The sequence below is a fragment of the Chiloscyllium plagiosum genome, unplaced genomic scaffold (assembly GCF_037043375.1).
Source record: "Chiloscyllium plagiosum isolate Xiang-an unplaced genomic scaffold, Cpla_swu_hap1 HiC_scaffold_10, whole genome shotgun sequence".
NCBI classification, from domain to species: domain Eukaryota; kingdom Metazoa; phylum Chordata; class Chondrichthyes; order Orectolobiformes; family Hemiscylliidae; genus Chiloscyllium; species Chiloscyllium plagiosum.
In genome coordinates, this window is record NW_028270148.1 from 19,664,894 (window position 1) to 19,690,292 (window position 25,399).

The 25,399-nt window shown below is 41.5% G+C and overlaps 1 protein-coding gene across 4 annotated transcripts in view; it reads right to left on the reverse strand.

The window, feature by feature from the left end:
* Window positions 1–25,399, reverse strand: part of ahctf1 (AT-hook containing transcription factor 1) — a 100,945-nt gene that overhangs the window by 70,086 nt on the left and 5,460 nt on the right. For 3 of the 4 annotated variants that reach the window (XM_043695441.2, XM_043695439.2, XM_087991176.1), the window contains exons 2-10: window positions 14,263–14,391; window positions 11,226–11,479; window positions 7,742–7,922; window positions 6,415–6,622; window positions 6,074–6,190; window positions 4,766–4,850; window positions 1,481–1,631; window positions 1,110–1,242; window positions 121–302 (exon numbers count right to left, since the gene is read on the reverse strand). In XM_043695441.2, coding sequence (XP_043551376.2) covers window positions 121–302; window positions 1,110–1,242; window positions 1,481–1,631; window positions 4,766–4,850; window positions 6,074–6,190; window positions 6,415–6,622; window positions 7,742–7,922; window positions 11,226–11,479; window positions 14,263–14,383 — 1,432 coding nt within the window. In that variant the 5' untranslated portion in view covers window positions 14,384–14,391. Of the gene's footprint in view, window positions 1–120; window positions 303–1,109; window positions 1,243–1,480; window positions 1,632–4,765; window positions 4,851–6,073; window positions 6,191–6,414; window positions 6,623–7,376; window positions 7,523–7,741; window positions 7,923–11,225; window positions 11,480–14,262; window positions 14,392–25,399 lie in introns of those variants that run through there. The other variant, XM_087991177.1, reaches the window with a different exon arrangement.

The following is a 25,399-nucleotide window of genomic DNA, read 5'->3' on the forward strand; positions in this document are numbered from 1 at the left end:
TTGGTGCTCACAAATGGGCTATATTTCATCCCGTGAAGGCGACTGATCAATTTTTACCTTCACTGCCATTTACTTTCAAAAACATTGCATTCAATGATAACACTTTTTGACTACACTCACCAAAATTGTAGGTGCTAGGGTTAAAGAACTGTTCTGGTGGTGGATAAGATGGAGGAACTCCACGGCTAAGGCTTCTTTCATGTACCAAGATATCCAGCAGGTAATACGGAAAGGTCATGCACACAACAGCATCCAGAGACCATAATGCAAAATAGGGGCAGTTATGAAGTTGCTCTCCTGCTCTGTAAAGCAGAAACCATGAAATGAAAACAATCAAATTTAGCAACAAACAGTACCTGTTCTAGTGAAAATGACATCTACCTGAAACATTAACTATTCTTTCAACAGATGCAGTCTTACTTGCTATGTATTTCCAAAATGTTTAATTTTATTTCAGGTTTCCAGAATCTGCAGTGGTTTACTTTTGTACAATCTGTAGGTATTTTTCTGCATTTTGAAACACACTTTCAGGCAAAATATAGATGCAACAACTTAACTGTTCCATCATGTCCTGTACAAAAACTCAAGATTGCTGAAGGAGGTACTAATCTTCTGGAAGCTGGATCACTTACTAGAATAGACAGAATACTATCCTCTGAACTGATCTTTTTTTAGTGCATCAGATCTTTGAACAGTCAGTATGCATATGTCAGTTTTCTAACTAGCATAATTTCTGCACTTTGATCTCATGCAGACAAACTTACTTTATCACACTTGTGCATGCTCAATGTTAATAACAGATTTTCTCAGTATAGCTTGGGGTATTTTGTGGAAACATGAGATGCTTACAATTTCTGTGCTCCAACTGAGGGATATTAATATGAGGAAATGGAACACTCCTTCCTTCAAGACGTTCACTACTGAGTTAACAGCCAGATGCACTAAGAGCTAACTCTACTTTTACAAATCAGTATCAGAACAATACCCCCATTTGCAATAAATTCCTCACACCCGCCAAATTAGCCAGCCAATTCAGTGCTTTATGGATGTCCAATAGTAATTTTAATATTAGTTATGAAGAGAAAAATAAGGAAATTCAAAAGTCTAACCTTAGTGAATCAGGCATCTGTGCATGATACCAACGATTGATATCAAATATGCCCAGATAGGTGGAGGGTTTCCGTTGTCCATATGTATTCACCTGCCAACTGAAAATTGATACACTGGTGTCTGGTGAGCTGCCTGTAAGCAACAGGACATCACTAAGTATTTTACAAATAAAACTGCCTAAACTACAATTTATTAAATTATTTTGGTCCTTATCAATGCAAGATGTGTTTTAAACTTTGCATCCTCATAACAATGTTGAAAATCCAGTTCATCACAGCACAAAAACAAAGTGAACAACAGTTCCAACTTCCTAAACTTTGAGATAGAAAATTCCACACATTTTCTGAATAAAGCAGTACTGTAAACTCACCTTCACTCACACTTTCTTCTCTATCTCCATGATTCTTAAATTTCTCTATAGTTTGGCAGCCCAGCAGCCGAGCATTGGTATTTCTCGTCCTTGACGAAAATGCTTCGTAGGTCAGATCTTGAGTGTAACGCTCTTCACAATATTCCAAGCCCTATAAAACAATAGAAATAGCAGTTAGACTCCAAATACAAATTGGAACCTGGGATTTATTCTGCTTAGATATAACATTATCTCCAACTTGACAAGAGTGATCCAAGGCTAGAAGTCTACAAATCACAGCACACAATGTGTGCTGCTTGGCTAAACAGAGTGCTTTGGAGTTGGGTGAAAATGGAGTTAGTTGAGACAGGAGGTAAGCAAGGCTGAAAAACTGAGTGCAGTACAGTGCTCAGTCTCAGTTTGGGCAGTGCAGAAAATGACATGGTCCCCATGGTGACAACCAACTGGTAATGATAACTGCAGAGTTTTTTTGTAGTTTTAAAAATATAATATTAGTTGAAATAGGGATTTTTCAATTATAATAGAAATGTTTGAAATAAAGGAAGGTTCCCAGCTTAAATAAAATTTCTTATTTGGGAGTAACTAGCTTAATCTAGAGAGAAATCACGACAGAAGACCTCATACCCGTGATGTGTTCCTCTTGCACAACATGGGAAATAAAAACTATGTTTCCAGAACTACCTGTGGAAATAATTATGTCCAGCTGCAGCTTCTGGCTAACCACTTTTCAGAGCTGGAGCTACGGGTGAACGCACTTATCTGCGATGTGGAGAATGTCATGGATAGCATGCTAAGCGAGGTGATCACAAGTGAGGATTACACAGGGAAGAAAGTAATGAGTAACCATCAAAGCAAAGGGCTCAGGAACAAAGTGCAGAAGACCCCTGTGATCATTCTACGCTTAAACAGTTATATCACTTTGGATCCTTTTGGGTCAGGATGGCCTCGCAGAGAAAAGCAGCATCAGCCAAATCAATCAGACTATGGGTGGCTATATTGCACAGAAGGGGAGGTGAACAAGCAGCATGGTTATAGTGATAGGGGATTCAATAGTACAGGGAAAGGACAGATACTTCTGTGGCTGCAGACAGGAATCCAGGATGGAATGTTGCCTTCCTAGTACCAGGATCAGGGATGTCATGGAGCAGCTGCAGGTTCATTCTGGAGGGGGTGAACAGCCAGTGGGTTGTTAATACCTAGGTGTACCACAACATAAGTAAACAAAGGAATCAGAAACTGAAAGCTGAATATAGGATGTTAGACAATAAATTAACATACAGAACCTCAAATGTAGTAATTTCAGGATTACTCCCAGTGTCATGTGCTAGTGAGAGAGCAGGAATATATGAAGGTGTGGCTTCCAAAAATGTAACCAGGGAGGAGTTTAGATTCTAAGGCATTACAACAGTTTCAGAGGTAGGTGGAATCTATACAAACCTGACAGGCTGAAATGGATACAGCTGGGACAAAAGTCTCCATAGGGCTTTTGCTAATTCTATTGGTGATTTTAAACTAGTACGGCAGGTAGATGGGTACCGAAGTGTAGGCTTAGATGGGTTATATTCATATCAGGAAATTGGTGGTAGAATGTTAGTGATGCAATGAGCGACTCGAAAGACAAAGGAAATGAGGATTAAAAAGCTTCCAAAGGAAATTGACTCAATGAGTATTACAAACAAGACAGGTGAACTAAGGGCACAGACAGACACATGAATGGAAAGCTGTTTCAAATGGCGTTCTGTAAGATTCGGTGTCAGGATCCCTGCTGCTTGACTTATATGTGAATGATTTGGACTTGAATGTGGACAGCACAATTGGGAAATTTAAAGACAACACAAAATTTGGCTGTGTAATGTAGAGGATAGTTGTAAAACTCCAAAACAATATGGATGAGTTGGCGATATGGGCAGGAAGGTGGCAGATGGAAATCAACTCTGGTAAGTATGTGGTAATGTATTTAGGGCGGTCAAACATAAAAGGGAATACGCAATAAATGGAAATATACTGAGTTGGGTATATGAAGTGAGTAATTTTGTGTGCAAATCTTCAGATTCCTGAAAGGTGGCAGTAAAGTTAGATAAAAGGTTGTAAAGAAGTTATAATATATAGAATGCACTGCTTCATTAGCAGAGCTATAGAATACAGAAGTAGGGATATAAAGGTGAACTGTGTAAGACACTGGGGCAGCCACAACTGGAGCTGTGCACAGTTCTGGTCACCATATTACAAGATAGACATATATTGCTCTGAAGACATTGCAGAGAAGGTTTACAAGAATGTTGCCAGGGCTGGAGAATTGAGCTGAGAAGAAATTGGAGAGGTTAAGGTTGTTTTCCTTGCAACAGAGCAGTACAAGGGACACTATGATTGAGGTATACAAAATTATGAGGGGAGACAGAATAGCCAGGAGGAACCCTTTTTCTCCTTGACAATCAGTTCAAAACCTAGGGGTCATAGATGCAAGCTAAGTGGCAGAAGGATTAGAGGGGAAGTGAACAAAAACGTTTTACACTGTCGATGGAGATGTCTGGAATTCTGGGTGTCTGAGTTGGTGAAGGAGGAAGAGACTTTAAACTCTTTCATGTACACCTGGATCTGCACCTTAACTACAGGTTATGGGCCACGTGGAGGAAGGTGGGATTAGAAAGGGCATTTGGGTATCTTTGGGTCAGCATGGACAAAATAGGCCAAATGGCCCCCCTTCTGTCCTGTAAGACAGATATGAAAAGTGCTTAGGAACCACACAGGCCGATAGGAACACTGCATCATATCGAAAGGTCCATGTATTAACAACACAATAGAGAAATCACTAGCTGGATTATTTGGGGCTTGACAGGACAGATGTGGAGAGGCTCTTCCTCTTGTGAAAGGATCTAGGCCCAGAGAGGATAATCTCAGAGTAAGGGGTTGTCCATTTAAGATGAAATTGAGAGAGTACTTTTTCCTCGGAGGGCAATGAATCTGTGGAATTCTTTTCCATAGATGGCTGCAGAGGGTCATTTAGTGAGACACAGATTTTCATCAGCAAGCGAATCAAAGATATGGGACTAAGGCAGGGAAGAGCAGTTGAGGGTTATCTGATCAGCCATGATCTCTGGATGGCACAGCAGACTTGATTCGACTGTTTGAATTCATAAAATTGTAAATACCTCTTAAAAACATTAACATGCAAACTTTTAAAATTTTGCCCCAAACTATAATGAAAAACTACAATTTGTTCAATACTAACTTAAGTTACCTCTTTGCATACATTGAATACATGGTTCCATAGGAAGGAAATGTTACCTCATAGAGGATTTGTCCTGAAGATAAACACTTGCGATCACCAAACGCCAACTGAAGTAAGTGCAGGCTAACCACATCCCCTTCACTATAAACAAAGTCAAACAAGTAGTAAATTAACACTGAAGCGGCTAACTTTGTTAGTGTTTTATTACCATAAGAACCATTTTGCAGCGTGCCGACAGAGACTTAAACTACATATTTATGGTGTCCTTTAAAGTGACCAGAATATAAAATGGATACATAAAAAGTAAAGTGCTCCAGGAATACAAAGCACTGGAGAAATTATGTTGTGCAGTATATTAGATGCTAGCCTTTAACTCAATGAATTCCAATATTACACAGTCAAATGAACAACTTTTACACCACTCATCTATTTCTGATAAAATTTGTCTCTTGAACTCATTCCTAATGGGCATGGTCCCTTAGCAATGAATTTCCCCTAGCACAATGAATTTCCACAAATTGTCTCCTTCCTATCGGAAAGATGTTGTGAAACTTGAAAGGGTTCAGAAAAGATTTACAAGGATGTTCCCAGTGTTGGAGGATTTGAGCTACAGGGAGAGGCTGAACAGGCTGGGGCTGTTTTCCCTGGAGTGTCAGAGGCTGAGGGGTGACCTTATAGAGGTTTACAAAATTATGAGGGGCATGGATAGGGTAAATAGGAAAAGTCTTTTCCCTGGGGTCAGGGAACTAGAGGGCATAGGTTTAGGGTGAGAGGGGAAGGATATAAAAGAGACCTACGGGGACACTTTTTCAAGCAGAGGGTGGTACGTGTATGGAATGAGCTGCCAGAGGAAGAAGTGGTGGAGGCTGGTACAATTGCAACATTTAAGAGGCATTTGGATGGGTATATGAATAGGAAGGATTTGGAGGGATATGGGCTGGGTGCTGGCAGGTGGGACTAGATTGGGTTGGGAAATCTGGTCGGCATGGACGAGTTGGACCGAAGGGTCTGTATCCATGCTGTACATCTCTAAGGCTCTATGACTACTGGCACAGGATTTACAGCATAAAAACAGAACACAGCAACGCAACTATGCCACTGTTTATGCCCCACTGGAGTCCCTTTCTGTCTCTCCTCATTTGGATGGAGAACTGTAGAAAAGGTCTCTGGAACATTAGGGATTACTTTCGTGCCACATTGTAACTTTAAGATGGACCTGTGTTGGGTCCGATTCAGGAATGGTTAATCTGTATGTTTGAAACCCAAAGTATAAATTTTACAAAAGACATCAAATTTGCTCAACAACTATATAGCAACATTTTTAGAAATAATTTTTGTTTAAACATATAATTATGGATACTCACCCATCCTGTGCAGACTGTACAGCCCAAAGGTAACAGCAGTTCCGAGGGTCATTCTCAGGCTCCTGAAAAGTGAATGCGTAGACAGGTACTTTTCCTCCTTCCAACTGTGAGTAGTATCTGTATCAAGGGAAAAGGATTTCATCAAATCGACTATTTTCAACAGTCCACGAGAACGTGTCAGTAATTGTTACTAATGCGTGGACGTTCTTCTTCAGAATCACTGTTCTATTTATACTTGAAAAAGTAAACATGGCAAATTTTAGGGAATCAGAATCAATAAAGACACCCAAGAAGTTTCAATCAGCATTAAGTGTACAAAACCTAAACTTTCTAACACTCACTCTTTTTTCAAAGTCTTCAGGTTCCAGAGTTGAACATAACCATTAGCAAACCCAACTACCAATTGGTTTGTTCTTGGCACATAGCTCATTGCGGAGGCTGCTATTGCTGATGGACTTTGCAACTGAAAGCACAGGTGTCGCCCTTCCCTCATCACAGTTTCTCTCATTCGAGGAATTTCAGCAGGGGATCTATTGATCACTTCAAGATCTGAAGAAAGAAAAAGTTAGAATACAGCAAGTGTAAAATATCTCAAGTTAATTTTTTAAACACAGCCAAGGCTCAGTGAAAAATCTGAGTGAACGAACAGCTGATCACAATGAGCCCACATTCAACTTCTTTTCAAAAGAGGATCTATATCATAATGTTTTAAGTTGTGGAACCAAGATTAATACTTGATGACAACTATTTTTCTATTTAAATATTAGTATACATAAGCTTATGCCACAAAAGTCAGTTGTTTGACCATGACTGCCTTAGCAAGAATCAATCAGCACGAAGACTGCGTTTCTTGGCTTTCATATTCATGGCAGACCTCAGCACTATGCAGGGTGTAATCTCTTCTCATTGGTTTCGGTTTGTCAGGCACACAACACTTGGTGTACAGGATTAATGCCTAGGGCTTCCCTGCCAAGAGATTGTGAAAGCACAAGATCATATTTAGCAACCTGATTGCTCATAATCCTCCTAGACTTCCATATACTTTTTCAAAACTTGCAGAAGCAGGTTGTGTACTGGAGGCCAACAAAACATTTGGTGAGAAAAGAGGACAGTTGGAAAAATTAGCTTCCAGAACTTAGCCCAACCAATTAAACCTTGTAACGCTGCCAGTTTCCATTCATTTTCACCAAGATGCAGGACAGGGAAGCAAGGCAGAGATATAATGGATACAATGTCAAGATGTCCCTAAGAATGGATACAAAAAAAACCCAACAAACCAGGAATGAAAACATGAAATGCTTACATTGTCATACTAAACTGTGGTGGGTTTAACAATTCAGTTCACTCATCCAATATCAAAGAGCTGGAGAATAACTTGGAGAGTTTCAGATTAAAGATATTTCCTCTCCATAGGTTAGCTGCATCACTGTCTTCAAGAAAACAATTAACATTGTTTTCATAGGTGCTTGGTTATCTCTGAGCATGGCGGTGGAGATAATTTGGAAAGGGCAAAGAAATGAAACAATAAGTATTTGGTGAACCTTTGTATATTATTGTAGTACCAACTAGGTGAATGGACTAATGGCAAGGGAAGTTAATGCAAATTTCACAGATAACAACTGATATTATTATTTTCATTCTCAGTCACAGTTAAGCAGACAAATTTACCTGCTGGTTCTTGTTCACTTTGACAGCATGAGAAGTCATCCAAGCAGAGGTCAATGAGCAGAACATGTCCTGTATCGGTTACAACAGCTACTATGCCAAAAAACCACCGTAGACTCTGATTCAAGCGCTGTGTACTGGCAGTGGCACCTCCATGATTAACTATTGGTTCAATAGCAGTCACCTGAGATTTAAAAAGAAAAAATGATGAATTTTGCACAATTTTAAAAATGCAATATAATAGATCTAAAAATCTTGACGTTGAATGAAAACTAGAAACAAACAAATTGATATATGCTAATTTATGCTAATTTCAATGCTGTGTTTCAACATCATGCACCTCATAGCAATGCCCTCTGTTTCTTTTCAGCTACTTCATATTTGGCCCTTCAAGTCATTTTTAGGGTGGACTTGGAGAAGGAGAACAGGAAAGCTACAGTGAAGAAATGTGGCAGATGGTATTTGCTTGCAGGTCCATCATGGGGTTGCAACATTAAAGTTAATAAATCCAACTTGTACAACAACAACAACAACAACAACAAAAAAAAAATCAAACAAAAGCTCCAAAAAAATTAAAAACATTTATTTCATAGCTGAAGAGTCCAGTTTATGCCACAGCATATCTAGATAAATCGGGAAGGAGAACACAGTGTAATATCACTACGGAGTTTGATGCTGGGTACTGGTCACGTCTTCCCTGAACACTCTAATGGTACTGTTACCAGGAATAATGAGTATTTTTTTCCAAAAGAACTCTATGCAAATACAGTAGAAACTAAATTCCTGTTGCAATTGTGAAATGGTGCTATTCACAACTTCACCACAAAATGTGAAAATTTGATTAAATAACCAATTTTAACCAACTACCAAATTCAGGTTACAATAATATGCTCAGATTTTTAATATTAATAAGCAAATTACTACTTATTGTAATTGAACTGTTCTTAACCAATGCCAAAAAACACAAACACAAATTGCTAACTTATATCTCTATACTTAAATTCTACTTAAAAAAAAAAATTATGGAACCACAGGCAAGACACACAAAGATGGGCGGAGAGGGAACAAAGAAAAGTCAGTGATGGACAGTTCAGGCACTAGTCCAGATTATGCATAATTGGATGCTTTCCTTCAGTTCGTTACGACTCTGAGGGCACAAGATTATGAATATATCAATTCACTAGTTGAAAAATCACTCTTTCGATTTAAGAGGTTTTTTTTTCTTTATTTCTTTCAACTGCAAAATTTGCAGAGACAGCCATTTACTGAAAATGGCAAGCAAAAACAGCTATCAGATCTTCTGTTATATCTCTACACAGGAGGAGGGAGAGAAATTCAGGTGCTTTCTCTTTACAGACTTGATGTTTCTCCTGCATCGACCAAACAAAGCTATAGCTATTTAACCAAATAATTACTATCCTGAACACTCCCGAAAAAAAATACAATATCAAAAAAATTGTCCTCTGGGTAAAACTGCACCTAACACACCCATAGAGTTGATGAGTTGACTGCAACATTTTAGATACAATTTAGAATGAATTCCAGTAAACCACTTAGAGTCAGAGTCATAGAAGGGACAGCATAGAACCAGACCCTTTGGTCCAACTCATCCATGCTGACCAGATTCCTAAATAAATCTAGTCCCATTTGCCAGCAATTGGCCCATACCCCTCTAAATCCTTCCTATTCATGTATCCAGATGCCTTTTAAATATTGTAATTGTACCAGCCTCCACCACCTCCTTTGGCAGCTTGTTCCAGACATGGGCTACCCTCCGCATGAAAAGGTTGCACCTTAGGTCGCTTTTAAATTTTTCTCCTCTCACCTTAAACGTGTGCTCACCAGTTCTGGACTCCCGTTATACCAGGGAAAAGACCATGGCTGTTCACCATTTCCATGCCCATGATTTTATCAATCTTTATAAGGTCATCTCTCAGCCCCTGATGCTCCAAGGAAGATATCCCCAGCCTTTTCAGCCTCTCCTTATGGCTCAAACCCTCCAACCCTGGCAACATCCATTTAAATCTTTTCTTGACCCTTGCAAGTTTCACAACATCCTTCTTACAACAGGGAGACCAGAAGTGCATGCAGTATTCCAAAAGTGGCCTAACCAATGTCCTGTACAGCTGCAACATGACCTCCCAATTCCTAGATCACTGCACTGACCAACAAAGGCAAGCTTACCAAACACCTTCACTATCCTACCTACCTGCAACTCCATTATGAAAGAACTATGAACTCGCACTTCTTATAACTGAAAGGTCTTTCCCAATTTGGTTTAAAGCAGTATCTTTTCCCATTTTCATAAATTCGCAATTCAAATAAAACGGGTTCTTTCATTCAAATATTACAGAAAAAAAACTGAGAAGGTACGAGAACAGAATAATAAAATTAGAAAGTGAATAGATTAACTATCTTTATAGCAAACATCTTTTGAACAACCAGATTTTGACTAATGTCAAGATGCGACCTTTTAAAAAGATCAAATCTTATTTGAAACATATCCATCAGAACATATATTCCTCAGCTTGTGGGTTTAAAAATTTATACTGTAAGAAATATTGAAATCGCATCTTAACAGTACTAATTAAAAATGGAACTCAAGTCTGACCAGAAATTAAGTTGAACGACACTTGCTTCCTGACTAAATGCTGGTAACATGGGACACTTCGAAAGCCACTAAGTTTCAGGTATGGAATATGAACAGGGTTTTATTATTTACTTCAATAGTCAAAATGTAGATGGACAAGATAGGTAAGGGAGAGAGAGATGCAGAATCTCAAACCAGAGTTGTTGAAGGAAATGTCTAAAATTGGGAAGATAATTAGGAAAATAATTGAAAGTAGGTGGTACATCCATGCACCTGTTAACCTTGTTCTTCAAGGCAGAAGTGAAGAGTTTGGAAGGTACAGTAAAAGAAGTTTGCTGAACTGATGCAGTACATCTTTATTGTATGAACAATACCATTGAAGAAACTGAATGTTTTGGGCGCTTACAGTGCCAATCAAGTAGGTTGCCTTATCCAAGATGACATTAAGCTCAACTTTGCCTTATTCAGACAGTGGAGAGCATAGCATGCACAAGACTTGTACCTTTTAGATGATACAATTAAAGGATGCCACTTGCTACAGATTACCTGTAAGGTAAACTGGAATACATGTGCAATGTTAAAGATTGTCTACTTTGCATGCAAAGTCTGATGTAAAGAAAGTAATAACATAAAAGTTCAAATCAATTTGGAATGAAACAGGCAATGCAATAGTCCTGACTCATATGGAGAAGGACGGGACTTTTCCTTGCAACTAAAGGGTTATTAGTAACTATTGCTTAGCATCCAAATGGCATCAATGCAAAAATTAACATTTTTTTCTTAAATGGCAATGGCATAATTCATTAAGGCTAAAGACTCTCATTAGGCATAATTCTAATTAATGTATTCAGTTGTAAAGGGAATAAGGATTGCGGTAAAAGACATATTAAAACATACCTTGCCAGGGAGAAACACTGATTTAACAACTCTGGACACTGCAAGGTCGTAAAGGCAGAGGATGCTACCTTCAGATTCTTTTAATCCTATTAATAATCCGGTTCTTTTCAACCAGCAGAATTCTTTTACAGCCAGAATAGTTGGGGGTTGTTCTCCAACTCCACGGAATCTATAAGCTGAAAGTCGTTCACCTGTGATTGAGTTAAGCAGCTCTAAATGAGCGCCACAAGCTAGCCAGGCCAATCCATTTCTACCTGAAAGAGAAACACAAGCGAATCAACACATTTATTCTGACAAATAAAAATTTCCTTTAAAACCTTAAGTGAAACATTTTGATCTTTGAAAAAGAGCATATAAATTCAGAAAACTAAAATTGTAAATGTCTTTTAGGAAAGGAAACTAAAATGTACCAGATCTGCCCTATCAGACTTCAGACACAGAGTTGCTAATGAGATATTCTTTTAGCAACAAAGGAGATATCAAATGTATTGTCAATTAAACGCTTTGAGACAGTTGCACAGAAATCGGCTAACAGGTGAATCAGTAACTAAAATGCTGGAACTTCATCTTGTATCGTATGCCCCAGTTACACAATCTCTCCCTGTATTCACACTCACTGACTTAAAAGAGGTAGAACGAAGTGTGGTGCTGACCAAGTCTAAGCTGTTGTAACACATTTATTAATTCTCTCGACAACCCAGTCAAAATGTTTTCTCTAAAGCAAAGCTAGAACTTTGGAATTCATCATAATTATTCAATGCCACATGCTCCATTTGCAATCCTTGTGCCAAATGCCTCTGATCAGAACTGTGCAAAACATTTGACCTCACCAATGAGCTTCGTTGAAAGGCATGTTTGCACATTGACAATTGGTTTTAGGTGAATCAAATCAGAATATATCTTGCTATAGTATGCCTGAAGATCACATAAGATCACTAAGCTCCATTCCCCCAAGATCTGGTACAAATCTTAAAACTGAGATTGAATCAAACAGAATGAGCACAAATCAATATTCTTCCTCAGTCTTCTCAGAAAAGTTCAAAAGACAGGCCTGAACACCAGACAGAAGCTCAACCTGAGCTACAAATCTTTTCAAAACTTGCTAATGTATCCTGGTGGCTAGTTTCCTGCTGGTTTGTCCAAAGTAATGTTTGTTGCAGTGCTTGGAGGGTATTTTGTATATTACGTTTGTTCTGCTGACTGTGGGTATGGGGTCCTTTAACTTCATTAGCAGCTGTTATAGTAAGATAGTAGGAGAAAGTGAGGACTGCAGAAGCTGTAGACCAGAGTCGAAGAGTGTGGCGCTGGAAAAGCTTAGCCAGTCAAGCAGCATCTGAGGAGCAGGAGACTTGACGTTTCGAGCATAAGCTCTTCATCAGGAATGTGGGGGGGGTTGGGGGCAGAGAGACAAATGGAGGGGTGGGGTGGTAGCTAGGAATGCGATAGTTAGGTGAAAGTGGGGGGAGATGGTGAAAGGTCGGAGCAGAGGGTGGAGCGAATAGGTGGGAAGGAAGATGGACAGGTAGGACAGTTCAAGAGGGCGGTGTCGAATTGGACAGCAGGATCTGGGATAAGGTAGGGGGAGGGGAGAGGAGGAAACTGGTGAAATCAACATTGATTCTACTTGGTTGGAAGGTCCCAAGGCAGAAAATGCGGCGTTCTTCCTCCAATTGTTGAGTGTCTAGGAATTGATGACGGAGGAGGCCCAGGAGCAAACACGGGAGGGGGAGTTGAAGTGGTTGGCCACAGGGCGGTGGGTTCGTTAGTGCATGTCCCAGAGGTGTTCCCCGAAACATTCTGCAAGTTGGTGTCCTGTCTCCCCAATGTAGCGGAGACCACATCCAAAGCAATGGACACAGCAGAGGAGGTGTTTGGATGCGCAGGAAAATCTCTGCTGAATGTGGAAGGATCCTTTGGGGCCTTGGATGGAGGTGAGGGAGGTGTGCGGGCGCAAGTTTTACATCTCTTGTGGCGGCAAAGGAAGGTGCCAGGAGTGGGTTGATGGGGGTGTGGACTCAACAAGAAAGTTGCAGAGGGAATGGTCTCTGCAGAATGGGGAAGGAAATATATCTCTGGTCTGACTGTAGGTGGTGCAAATGGTGGAGAATGGTGCTTTTTAAATCAGGAGGGGTGGAAGGTGAGGACCAGGGGATTTCTATCTTTGTAGTAGGTTTGTGGGCTACCATGATGCCTAGGGGACAGAGTAGTCTGGTGGTCATCTCTGAAATGTTTTTGATGTATAGTGACTAGAGTTCCCAGGAGTGTTGAGTTTTCCTCTTTTGGTCCGTTGTGCAGGAATTTGCAGACTGCACTTATCGGATATCCGTTGTCCCCGAATACGCTGTATACTTGTTTCCCCTTGGCTTCTTGTGTGCATATTTTTACCATGACCAAAGTACTTTTGACATATTTATATATTCTAAACATTTCAACAACCTCACTACAATGGGTTAAGTTGGTTATATCTTGTGATTCCCAAGTCATCCTTGCATTTTTACCAGTTCAAATCAAATACAGGATCTTTGAATGTTTGCTGCAGCAACATAGTTACTTGACTGAAGTCGAGCCAACATGGAAGCTTTAAAGTTACTGTGCAGCCACTTGGCTTTGAGGGAAATGCTAATACCTGCAAGCTACTAGGCAGCGCAAGTATCAATAAAATGATGCAACAAAAAAAATAAAAACTTTGCTCAATTCCTAGAAAGGAGTACCAAAAAAAGATGCTACCACTGAACACTGTTAAGAACACAATCATTGTCAAGGATCCATCAATAACTTGAAACAAAAGTATCCAGCAATGCTTGATAAAGGAAGGATGAGAAGAAACATCAAAATATATACAGTGTCACATTTTCCAGAAACACACTGCAAACTTTACAGTCAAAGCACACGGATATTCAGTGACATCTACTAAATCAGAAGGCGAGAGGGAAAGAAAAGAATGAATATTCAAAATTTAACGTTTAAGAAAATGTAAATGAAAAAGTTGATAGAAGTCAAACAAATAACGTTTTAATTAAACTTTGTAATGCCTTACTTGCAGCAATTTTCCCATACAGGCCCTCATCTTGTGTTGATTCATCATCACCAAGAGCTTCTATGGTCACTTCTGGAAACTGCAGTAGACCACTGGTGACTTGGGCTGTTAGTTCACACATACTTCACTCTGAAATAGAATAAGCCAAACCTTAAAGGGATGCTACAAATCAAATACAATACTAAATTAATAGCAGAATTAGGTTACTCAATGACTGATCTAATCACTCCACATTCCCAAGTAATATTGGTAATATTTTACCCTTTCATCAAGAATGTACCTGTAACATCTTAAGACACTGGCCTAATTTATCCTCCTTTCAGCCCATCGAATCTGCTCCACCATTCAAATCATAGCTGATAAATTTCTCAACCCCATTCTTCTGCTTTCTCTACATAAGCCCTTGATATTCAAGAACCTCAGTCTTAAATTTACTCAATGACCATGGCTACACTTTCTGGCTGAAGAAGTTTCTTCTTATCTCTGTTCTAAAAAGGTCTTCCCTTTACTCCAAGGTTCCTTGGGTCCTAGTCTCTCATCCCAATGGAAACATCTTCCCAACATCATCTCTGTCCAGGCAATTTTGTATTCTGTATGTTTCAATTAGATCACTTCTCATCCTTCTAAACTCCATTGTGTATAAACCCAAAGTCCTCAAACTTTCCTATGTTAAGCTTTCCATTCCTGACACCATTCTCGTGAACCTCCTTCCTGAGTTATGGGGCCAAAATTGCGTGCAATACTCCAAATGTGGTCTGACCAGTGCATTATTGAGTCTTAGAAGTACATCTCTCCTTTTATATTCGGGTTCTCTCAAAATAAATGCCATCATTGCATTTGCCTTTCTAACTACTGACTCAACCTGCAAGTTCTTTGAGAGAATCCTGGACTAGAACTCCCAAGTCTCTCTGCACTTTAAGACTTCTGAACTTTCTCCCATTTAGAAAATTGTCCATGCCTCTATTCTTCCTACCAAAGTGCATGGCCTCACACTTTCCTACATTGTACTCCATCGGCCACTTCTTTGCCCACTCTCCTAACCTGTCCAAATCCTTCTGCAGCCTCCGCACCTCCTCAGTGCAATCTGTCCCTCTACTCATCATTGTATTATTTGCAAACTTAGCCAGAATGCCCTCTATTCATTCATCTAAATCATTAATGTATGAAGTGAAAAGTGGTGGTCCCAATACTGTGCCTTGCAGAACACTACTGAGAAGGACCCTTTTATCCCCACTGTCTGCTTTCTACCAGACAGCCAAACTTCTATCCATTTTAGTACATTGACACCATGGGCCCTTATCTTACTTAGTAGTCTAAGCGTGTTGCTGGGAAAGCACAGCAGGTCAGGTGGCATCTGAAGAGCAGAAGAATCGACATTTTGGGCATAAGGCTTTATTCCTGATGAAGGGCTTTTGCCCGAAATGTCATCCTCGGATGCTGCCTGAACTGCTGTGGTCTTCCAGTACCACTAATCCAGAATTTTGGGCATAAGCCCTTCATCAGGAATGAGGCTGGTGGGCTGGGGGCTGAGAGATAAATGGAAGGGAGGGGTGGGGAAGGTAGCTGAGAAAGAGGAGTGATGGACAGGTCAGGATGATGGTGCCAGGTTGAAGGCTTGGGACTGGGATAATGTCAGGCGGAGGGGGGGTGTAAATGAGGAAGCTGTTGAAATCCACATTTATCCCATGTGGTTGCAGGGGTCCAAGGTGGAAGATGAGACATTTTTCTTCCAGGCATCAGGTGGTAATGGTTTGCTGGTGGAGGCGGCCCAGTTCCTACACATCCTTATAGGAGTTGAAGTGTTTAATCTGGGTGGTGGGTGTTCCAGAGATGTTCTCTGAAACAATCCACAAGAAGGTGTCCTGTCTCCCTGATGTAGAGGAGACCACACTGGATGCAACGGAGGCAGTAGTTGACATTGGTAGAGGTGTAGGTAAATTTCTGATGGATGTGGAAGGATCCCTTGTGGCCTTGAGGGGAGTGGTATGGACGCAGGTATTCCACACTTCAGATGGTGGTCGGGAAAGGCCAGGAGCGGGATGTGGGCTGGTGGGGAGGGTTGTGTGGGCCTGATGAGGAAGTCGTGGAGGGAATGGTCTGTCCGGAATACTGGCAGGGTTTGGGGCAGGGGGATATTTTTGATGGGGGGGGTCCATTTGGAGGTGGTGGAGGATGATGTGATGTATGCAGAGATTAGTGGGATGGAAGGGGAGGAACAAGGAGGTTCTGTCCTTGTTGGGAGGGGTGGGGTTCAAGGGCGGATGTGCAGTGGAGGGCAACCTCCAACTACCGCATCATCCTGTGCCACCACCTACAAATGGACCCTACCACTAAATATATATTTTCCTCCCCACCCCATCAGCATTCTGGAGAGATCATTCCCTATGTGACTCCCTTGTCGGGTCCACGGCCCCCCACCAGCCCACACCCCACTCCTGGGGCCTTTCCCTGCCACCACAGGAAGTGCAAAACCTGTGCCAACACCATTCCGCTCACCTCTGCCCAAGACCTCAAGAAGAGGAGATAGGGATATTGCTGTATCAACGTAGACATGTACATAATGGCGATCAAATATTAGGGTCTGAGAATATCAAGGATTTACAATTCTTGCTATTTATCGAATTGTTATGGAGTGATTGAAATGTTTTGGTTTATTGGTACTAGATTTATGCTCCAACACACATCCTCCCAGAACTACCTCATATTCCCCCATGCTGTTGTCTTCCACTCTCATTGTTTCTTTTTACAGTGTGTTTTGTTATTTACAGACTTGCAAAGATCGATGGGTTTTTTTTTACTGTGTTAATAACAGTATTTAGACATCAATACATCATAAACTATTTAAATGCTGCAAACAAAATGTTTTAATCCAAAACTTGGGTACTGCTATCACCAGAGGTGTATGGTAACGTGGTAATTATGGGAAAAGGATATTAAGTGTACTTGTCACATGAAATGCCTCTAGTAAGCATTTTCCATCTTAGGCTGGCGTATGCACTAAATCTATGCTTTGAACACTGGGATCTCAAATAGCACTACTTCAGGAAGTCAACGAGATAGGTGCTCATAACTCCTAATATCCAATTGTACCTACAATTTGTGGAATAATTGATAGGAACACTGATCCTTTGCAGAGTATGCAAGGCTCCCGCACATCAGTTACTACAGGTAAATTCACAGGGCAGCTAATTTAAACACTAAGTGTAACTTGACACCTGTTTGCATAAAATAACACACACTAAATTAGAGGAAACCTTCAAGACCATCATTAACATCCTTACTAGGCTAAAGTTCACAAAACAGGAATAAACTGCCATTCCTCGATGTCACAGTAGAGTGAAGAGTCAATGGGGACCTTCAAACCAGCTTCTACAGGAAAACAAACACATACAGACCAAATACTGAACTACAGAAGCAACCATTCCAACATCCATAAACAGAGCTGCATTAGAACATTTCAATAAGCCACCACATATTGCAGCACAGAAGAACTACGTAGAGCAGAGGAAAATTACCCAAACAGCATATTCAAAAAGAACGGGTAACCAATGAACACAGTACGCCGATTTCTCAGCAAAAACTCAACCAAGCAGACAAAAAGTGCCCAGAAAATCTAGCCACTCTCCCCTACATCTTGGAAATGATTCGCCGACTACTCAGATGTCTTGGCATCATGGTAGCCCACAAACCCACCAACACACTAAAACAACAGCTAATGAACTTAAAAGATACTATACAGACAAGCAAAATGAATGCCATTTACAAAGTATCTTACAACTGCAACAAACACGACACTGGACAAACAGGCAGAAAACTAGCCACCAGGATACACAAATATCAACTAGCCACAAAAGGACATCACCCATTCTCACTAGTATCCTTACATGCAGATGATGAAGGACACCACTTTGACACATCCATCCTAGGACAAGCCAAACCAAGACACGCACAAGAATTCCTAGAAGCATGGCAATCCAACCTGAACTCTATCAACAAATACATCGATGTGGACCCCATCTACCGCGATCTGAGGAAAAGAACAGGAAATGACATCACCAACGTAAATAGCAAGTGGGACATAACACCAGCGCTTCACCAGAGGCTCACTGATGATGTTACCTAGCATGGTGATGAAATGTCTGAAATGAACTTTCCAACTCAGCAAGCAAATTTACATCCATAAAGCACAAACTTGGAGATTTCTGTTATAAATTATTAATAAAAGAATATGTTGCATCGCAACGGAAACTTTATGTTTTGAATTTGTAGAACCTGTCCCTGTTCGACATGGGTAGAACAGGGACAGGATTGGCTGTTGCAGGTTCCAGGGTTTAAATGTTTTAGTAGGGTCAGAGGTGAGAGTAAAAGAGGGGGAGGTGTGGCATTGCTTGTCAAAGATCGTATTACAGCGGTGGAAAGGACGATGGATGAAGACTCGCCATCTGAGGTAGTTTGGGCTGAGGTTAGGAATAGGAAAGGTGAGGTCACTCTGTTCGGAGTTTTTTTACAGTCCTAGAAACGTAGAAGAAAGGATTGCGAGGATGATTCAGGAGAAGAGTGAAAGTAATAGGGTGGTTGTTATGGGGGACTTTAACTTTCCTGATATTGATTGGGAAAGCTAGTTAGTTAGATGGGTCGGTGTTTGTCCAATGTGTGCAGGAGGGTTTCCTGACACAATATGTAGATAGGCCAACAAGAGGTGAGGCCATACTGGATTTGGTTCTGGGTAACGAACCAGGCCAGGTGTTAGAATTAGAGGTAGGTGAGCACTTTGGGGACAGTGACCACAATTCGGTGACTTTTACTCTAGTGATGGAGAGGGACAAGTGTGCACTGAAGGGCAAGAGTTATAGCTGGGGGAAGGGAAATTATGATGCGGTGAGGCATGACTTAGGATGCTTGGCTTGGAAAAGTAGGCTTCAAGGCAAGGGCGTAATTGATATGTGGAGCTTGTTCAAGGAGCAACTATTGCGTGTCCTTGATAAGTATGTACCTGTCAGGCAGGGAGGAAAGGGTCATGTGAGGGAGCCGTGGTGTAATAAGGAATTGGAATCCCTTGTTAAATGGAAGAGGGCAGCCTATGTAAAGATGAGGCATGAAGGTTCAATTGGGGCAATTGAGTGTTATAAGGTAGCCAGGAAGGTCCTGAAGAGACAGCTAAGAGCAGCAAGGAGGGGACATGAAAGGTCCTTAGTTGGTAGGATTAGGGAAAACCCCAAGGCTTTCTATAGGTATGTCAGGAATAAAAGAATGACTAGGGTAGGAATAGGTCCAGTCAAGGATGGTAGTGGGAAGTTGCGTGTGGAGGCTGAAGAGATTGGGGAGACACTGAATGAATACTTTTCGTCAGTATTCACTCAGGAACAGGACATTGTTGCCGATGTGAATACTGAGTCACAATTAAGTAGAATGAATGGCTTTGAGGTATGTAGGGAAGAGGTGTTGGAAATTCTGGAAAGGGTGAAAATAGATAAGTCCCCTGGGCCTGATGGCATTTATCCTAGGATTCTCTGGGAAGGGAGGAGATTGCAGAGCCATTGGCCTTGATTTTTATGTCCTCGTTGTCTACAGGAGTAGTGCCAGAAGACTGGAGGCTAGCAAATGTGGTTCCCTTGTTCAAGAAGGGGAGTAGGGATAACCCTAGTAACTATAGGCCGGTGAGTCTCACTTCTGTTGTGGGCAAAGTCTTAGAGAGAATTGTAAGGGATAGGATTTATGAACATCTGGATAGGAATAATGTGATCAAGGATAGTCAGCATGGTTTTGTGAAGGGTAGGTCGTGCCTCACAAACCTTATTGAATTCTTTGAGAAGGTGACTAAGGAGGTGGACGAGGGGAAAGCGGTAGATGTGGTGCATATGGATTTTAGTAAGGCGTTTGATAAGGTTCCCCATGGTAGGCTACTTCAAAAAATACGGAGGTATGGCATTGAGGGTGAGTTGGAGGTTTGGATTAGGAATTGGCTGGCTGGAAGACGACAGAGGGTAGTAGTTGATGGTAAAGGTTCATCTTGGAGTGCCGTTACTAGCGGTGTTCCGCAAGGATCTGTTTTGGGACCATTGCTGTTTGCCATTTTTATAAATGTCCTGGAGGAGGGGCTAGAAGGTTGGGTGAGCAAGTTTGCGGATGATACGAAAGTCGGAGGAGTTGTTGACAGTGAGGAAACATGTGGCAGGTTACAGCGGGATATAGATAAGCTGCAGAACTGGGCAGAAAGGTGGCAAATGGAGTTCAATGTGGCTAAGTGTGAGGTGATTCACTTTGGTAAGAGTAACAAAAAGATGGGGTACTGGGCTAATAGTCGGATACTTGGTAGTGTGGATGAGCAGAGGGATCTAGGTGTCCATGTACACAAATCTTTGAAAGTTGCCACCCAGGTAGATAGTGCGGTGAAGAAGGCATATGGCGTACTGGTTTTTATTGGTAGAGGAATTGAGTTCCGGAGTCCTGAGATCATGTTGCAGTTGTATAAGACTCTGGTGCGGCCGCATCTGGAGTATTGTGTGCAGTTTTGGTCGCCATACTATAGGAAGGATGTGGACGCACTGAAACGGGTGCAGAGGAGGTTTACCAGGATGTTGCCTGGTATGGTAGGAAGATCGTACGAGGAAAGGCTGAGGCACCTGGGGTTGTTTTCATGGGAGAAAAGAAGGTTTAGGGGTGACTTGATAGAGGTGTACAAGATGATTAGGGGTTTAGATAGGGTTGACCATGAGAACCTTTTTCCACGTATGGAGTCAGTTATTACGAGGGGGCATAGCTTTAAATTAAGGGGTGGTAGGTATAGGACAGATGTTAGGGGTAGGTTCTTTACTCAGCGAGTCGTGAGTTCATGGAATGCCCTGCCAGTAGCAGTGGTGAACTCTCCCTCTTTATGGGCATTTAAGCAGGCATTGGGTAGGCATATGGAGGATAGTGGGCTAGTGTAGGTTAGGTGGGCTTGGATCGGCGCAACAGAGGGCCTGTACTGCGCTGTATTCTTCTATGTTCTATAACCGTCACAGCACTGAACAGAGCCATTTGTCTGGTCTTTACTGGTTATCTGATGGAGCAATGCTTCCTTTGCCATTCTCTTACCTGTTCCTCATAGCCTTGAAGTTTTTTTTTCTGATAATGGTTAAGTTACCTTCTGAACTTCCCTTCACTACACTCCTAGGCAACACATTCTGAATAGTAACTATTTGCTGTACAAAAATGTTCTTTCCCCATGGCACCATTACTTTTGCCAAGGATCTAGAAAAGTACTCTAACAATTGATCTCAAAACAGAATATAATGTCCAGTTAAAATCTGAAAGCCTTGGGTCAGAATCATGATATTTTCTTGTAGGTATACTTTTGTTTGACTGGAGAGAATGTGAAGGAAAGGAGGGATATTGAAGGGAGAAAAGAAGAATGAATTTATAAAACTAACCCTAGAACATACATATGGCTTCTGCAATTTTACAAATCATGAATGTGATAATCATAAACATAGTATTCTTTACTTTCTGTTCTATTACAAATAAAATTTGTTACAGGCTTTACCTATGTATTGTCAACGCAGATTAGTGTTATTGTCAGAACTTCCTGCAGAAGCATGTTTTTTTGTTTGAAGTAATTTTACGATGTATCCAAGTATGAACAGAATATACATATTATCAATGTGATACAAACAAACATATGCATAGTTTCTGTTTGGAGTAGTGAACAAAGCGCATAAGTAATGCACTTGTTTCAATTTTTTTGAAAGACACTGGCAAAACAGGGGCTGATAGAATCTGAATATTAACTACAGTTAAACCAGGATTATTTGTTTCAGCACACAATACTGTATTCCTGCAGCAATGTTTTAGGTTTTTTTTTGCTGGCACGAATGCCCTAGAAAGACAGCTAAGAACAAGGAGAAAACCGCACACTAATTGCTGTGGATAAATGCATGTTTCTGATCTTCATAGGTGCCTTATTCACATTCAACATGATTCAGCTTGGCACATCAATAAATTAAATTAGAATTCATAATTTGTAATAGTTTGACATCCAGTTAAATCTAGCCAGGAAAAACAATGAGAGATTAGACAACTTAATACAATAAGAATTTGATGGTGCTAAGAGGTGTTCTCCCACCCAATGTCTAAAGCAACAGTTAACGGTCAGTCATCTTCTTCAGCAGGATGGAGAATGACTTTAAACTACTTCTACATAGCTATGGAGAAGGAGAGGATTAGGCAAAATGGGAGGATATTTAATTGGGGAAGAGGAAACTATGTTGCGATTAAACATGAGTTAGGAAGCATGGATTGGGAGCAATTGTTCCATGGTAAAGGCACTATAGACATGTGGAGACTGTTTAAGGAACAGTTGTTGCAAGTGATAAATAAATGTGTCCCTCTGAGACAGGCAATAAGTGGTAAGATAAAGGAACCTTGGATGACGAGAGCGGTGGAGCTTCTCGTCAAAAGGAAAAAGGTAGCTTACGTAAGGTAGAGGAAGCTAGGGTCAAGCTCAGCTCTAGAGGATTACAAGCAGGTGAGAAGGAGCTCAAAAATGGTCTGAGGAGAGCCAGGAGGGGGCACGAGAAAGGCTTGGCAGAACAGATTAGGGAGAACACAAAGGCATTTTACACTTATGTGAGGAATAAGAGAATGGTCAAAGAAAGAGTAGGCCCGATCAGGGATAGCATAGGGAATTTGTGTGCGGAGTCTGAGGTGGTAGGGGAAGCCCTAAATGAGTTTTTTGCTTCTGTCTTTACGAAAGAAACAAACTTTGTAGTGAATGAAACCTTTGAAGAGCAGGTTTAGATTAGATTAGATTACTTTACAGTGTGGAAACAGGCCCTTCGGCCCAACAAGTCCACACCGACCCGCCGAAGCGTAACCCACCCATACCCCTACATTTACCCCTTACCTAACACTACGGGCAATTTAGCATGGCCAATTCACCTGACCTGCACATCTTTGGACTGTGGGAGGAAACCGGAGCACCCGGAGGAAACCCACGCAGACACGGGGAGAACGTGCAAACTCCACACAGTCAGTCGCCTGAGGCGGGAATTGAACCCTATCTCTGGCGCTGCGAGGCAGCAGTGCTAACCACTATGCCACCGTGCCGCCCACAAGGTGTGCATGCTGGAATGGATAGAGATAGAGGAAGTTGATGTGCTGAACATTTTGTCAAACATTAAGATTGACAAGTCGCCAGGCCCAGACCAGATTTGTCCTCGGCTGCTTTGGGAAATGAGAAATGCAATTGCTTCACCACTTGCGAAGATCTTTGCATCCTCGCTCTCCACTGGAGTCCTACCAGAGGACTGGAGAGAGGCAAATGTAATTCCTCTCTTCAAGAAAGGAAATAGAGAAATCCCCGGCAATTACAGACCAGTAAGTCTCACGTCTGTCGTCTGCAAGGATTCTGAGGGATAGGATTTATGACCATCTGGAAGAGCATGGCTTGATTAAATGCAGTCAACACAGCTTTGTGAGGGGCAGGTCATTCCTCACAAACCTTATCGAGTTATTTGAGGATGTGACTGGAAAGGTTGATGAGGGTCGAGCTGTGGATGTGGTGTATATGGACTTCAGCAAGGCATTTGATAAGGTTTCCCATGGTAGGCTCGTTCAGAAGGTCAGGAGGAATGGGATACAGGGGAACTTAGCTGTCTGGATACAGAATTGGCTGGCCAACAGAAGACAGCGAGTGGTAGAAGAAGGAAAATATTCTGCCTGGAAGTCTGTGGTGACTGGTGTTCTACAGGGCTCTGTCCTTGGGCCTCTATGGTTTGTAATTTTTATTAATGACTCGGATGAGGGGATTGAAGGATGGGTCAGCAAGTTTGCAGATGACACAAAGGTTGGGGGTGTCGTTGACAGTATAGAGGGCTGTTGTAGGCTGCAGCGGGACATTGACAGGATGCAGAGATAGGCTGAGAGGTGGCAGATGGAGTTCAACCTGGATAAATGCGAGGTGATGCATTTTGGAAGGTCGAATTTGAAAGCTGAGTACAGGATTAAAGATAGGATTCTTGGTAGTGTGGAGGAACAGAGGGATCTTGGTGTGCAGGTACATAGATCCCTTAAAATGGCCACCCAAGTGGACAGGGTTGTTAAGAAAGCATATGGTGTTTTGGCTTTCATTAACAGGGGGATTGAGTTTAAGAGTCATGAGATCTTGTTGCAGCTCTATAAAACTTTGGTTAGACCGCACTTGGAATACTGCGTCCAGTTCTGGTCGCCCTATTCTAGAAAAGATGTGGATGCTTTGGAGAGGGTTCAGAGGAGGTTTACCAGGATGCTGCCTGGACTGGAGGGCTTATCTTATGAAGAGAGGTTGACTGCGCTCGGACTTTTTTCATTGGAGAAAAGGAGGAGGAGAGGGGACCTAATTGAGGTATACAAGATAATGAGAGGCATAGATAGAGTCGATCGCCAGAGACTAATTTCCCAGGGCAGAAATGACTAACATGAGGGGTCATAGTTTTAAGCTGGTTGGAGGAAAGTATAGAGGGGATGTCAAAGGCGGGTTCTTTACACAGAGTTGAGAGAGCATGGAATGCGTTGCCAGCAGCAGTTTGGAAGCAAGGTCTCATCTCACCTTCAGGAGTCACTCAGGGTAGTGTCTTCAGCTGCTTCCTCAATGAACTTGCCATCACAAGGGCAAAATAGAAATGTTCACCAATGATGCACAATGTTCAGCACCATTAGCAACTCCTCAGATACTGAAGCAGTCCATGTTGAAGTGCAACAAGATCTGGGCGATATCCAGGCCCCACTAAAAGTGACAGAAACTCAACTGAACGCATCATATGAATGCAGTGACTAAAAATGCACAGAGGCGAGGAATTCTGTGAAAATTAACTCACATCCTGACGATCCACAGCTTGTCCACCACTGACAAGGTACAGGTCAGGAGTGTAATGAAATACTCTCCAATTGCCAGGTATGGCTACCGTTCCAACAACACAAGAAGCTTAACACCATCCAGGACAAGTCCACTTCATTAGCACATCTACAAACATCAACTCCCCCCTCCACCAAAGCATAGTAGAACAGTGTGTTCTACAAGATGCACTGCAGAAATTCACCAAGGTTCCTTCGACAGCACCTTCCAAACTACTTCTATCAAAAAGGACAATGATAGCAGATAATAAGGAACAGCACTACC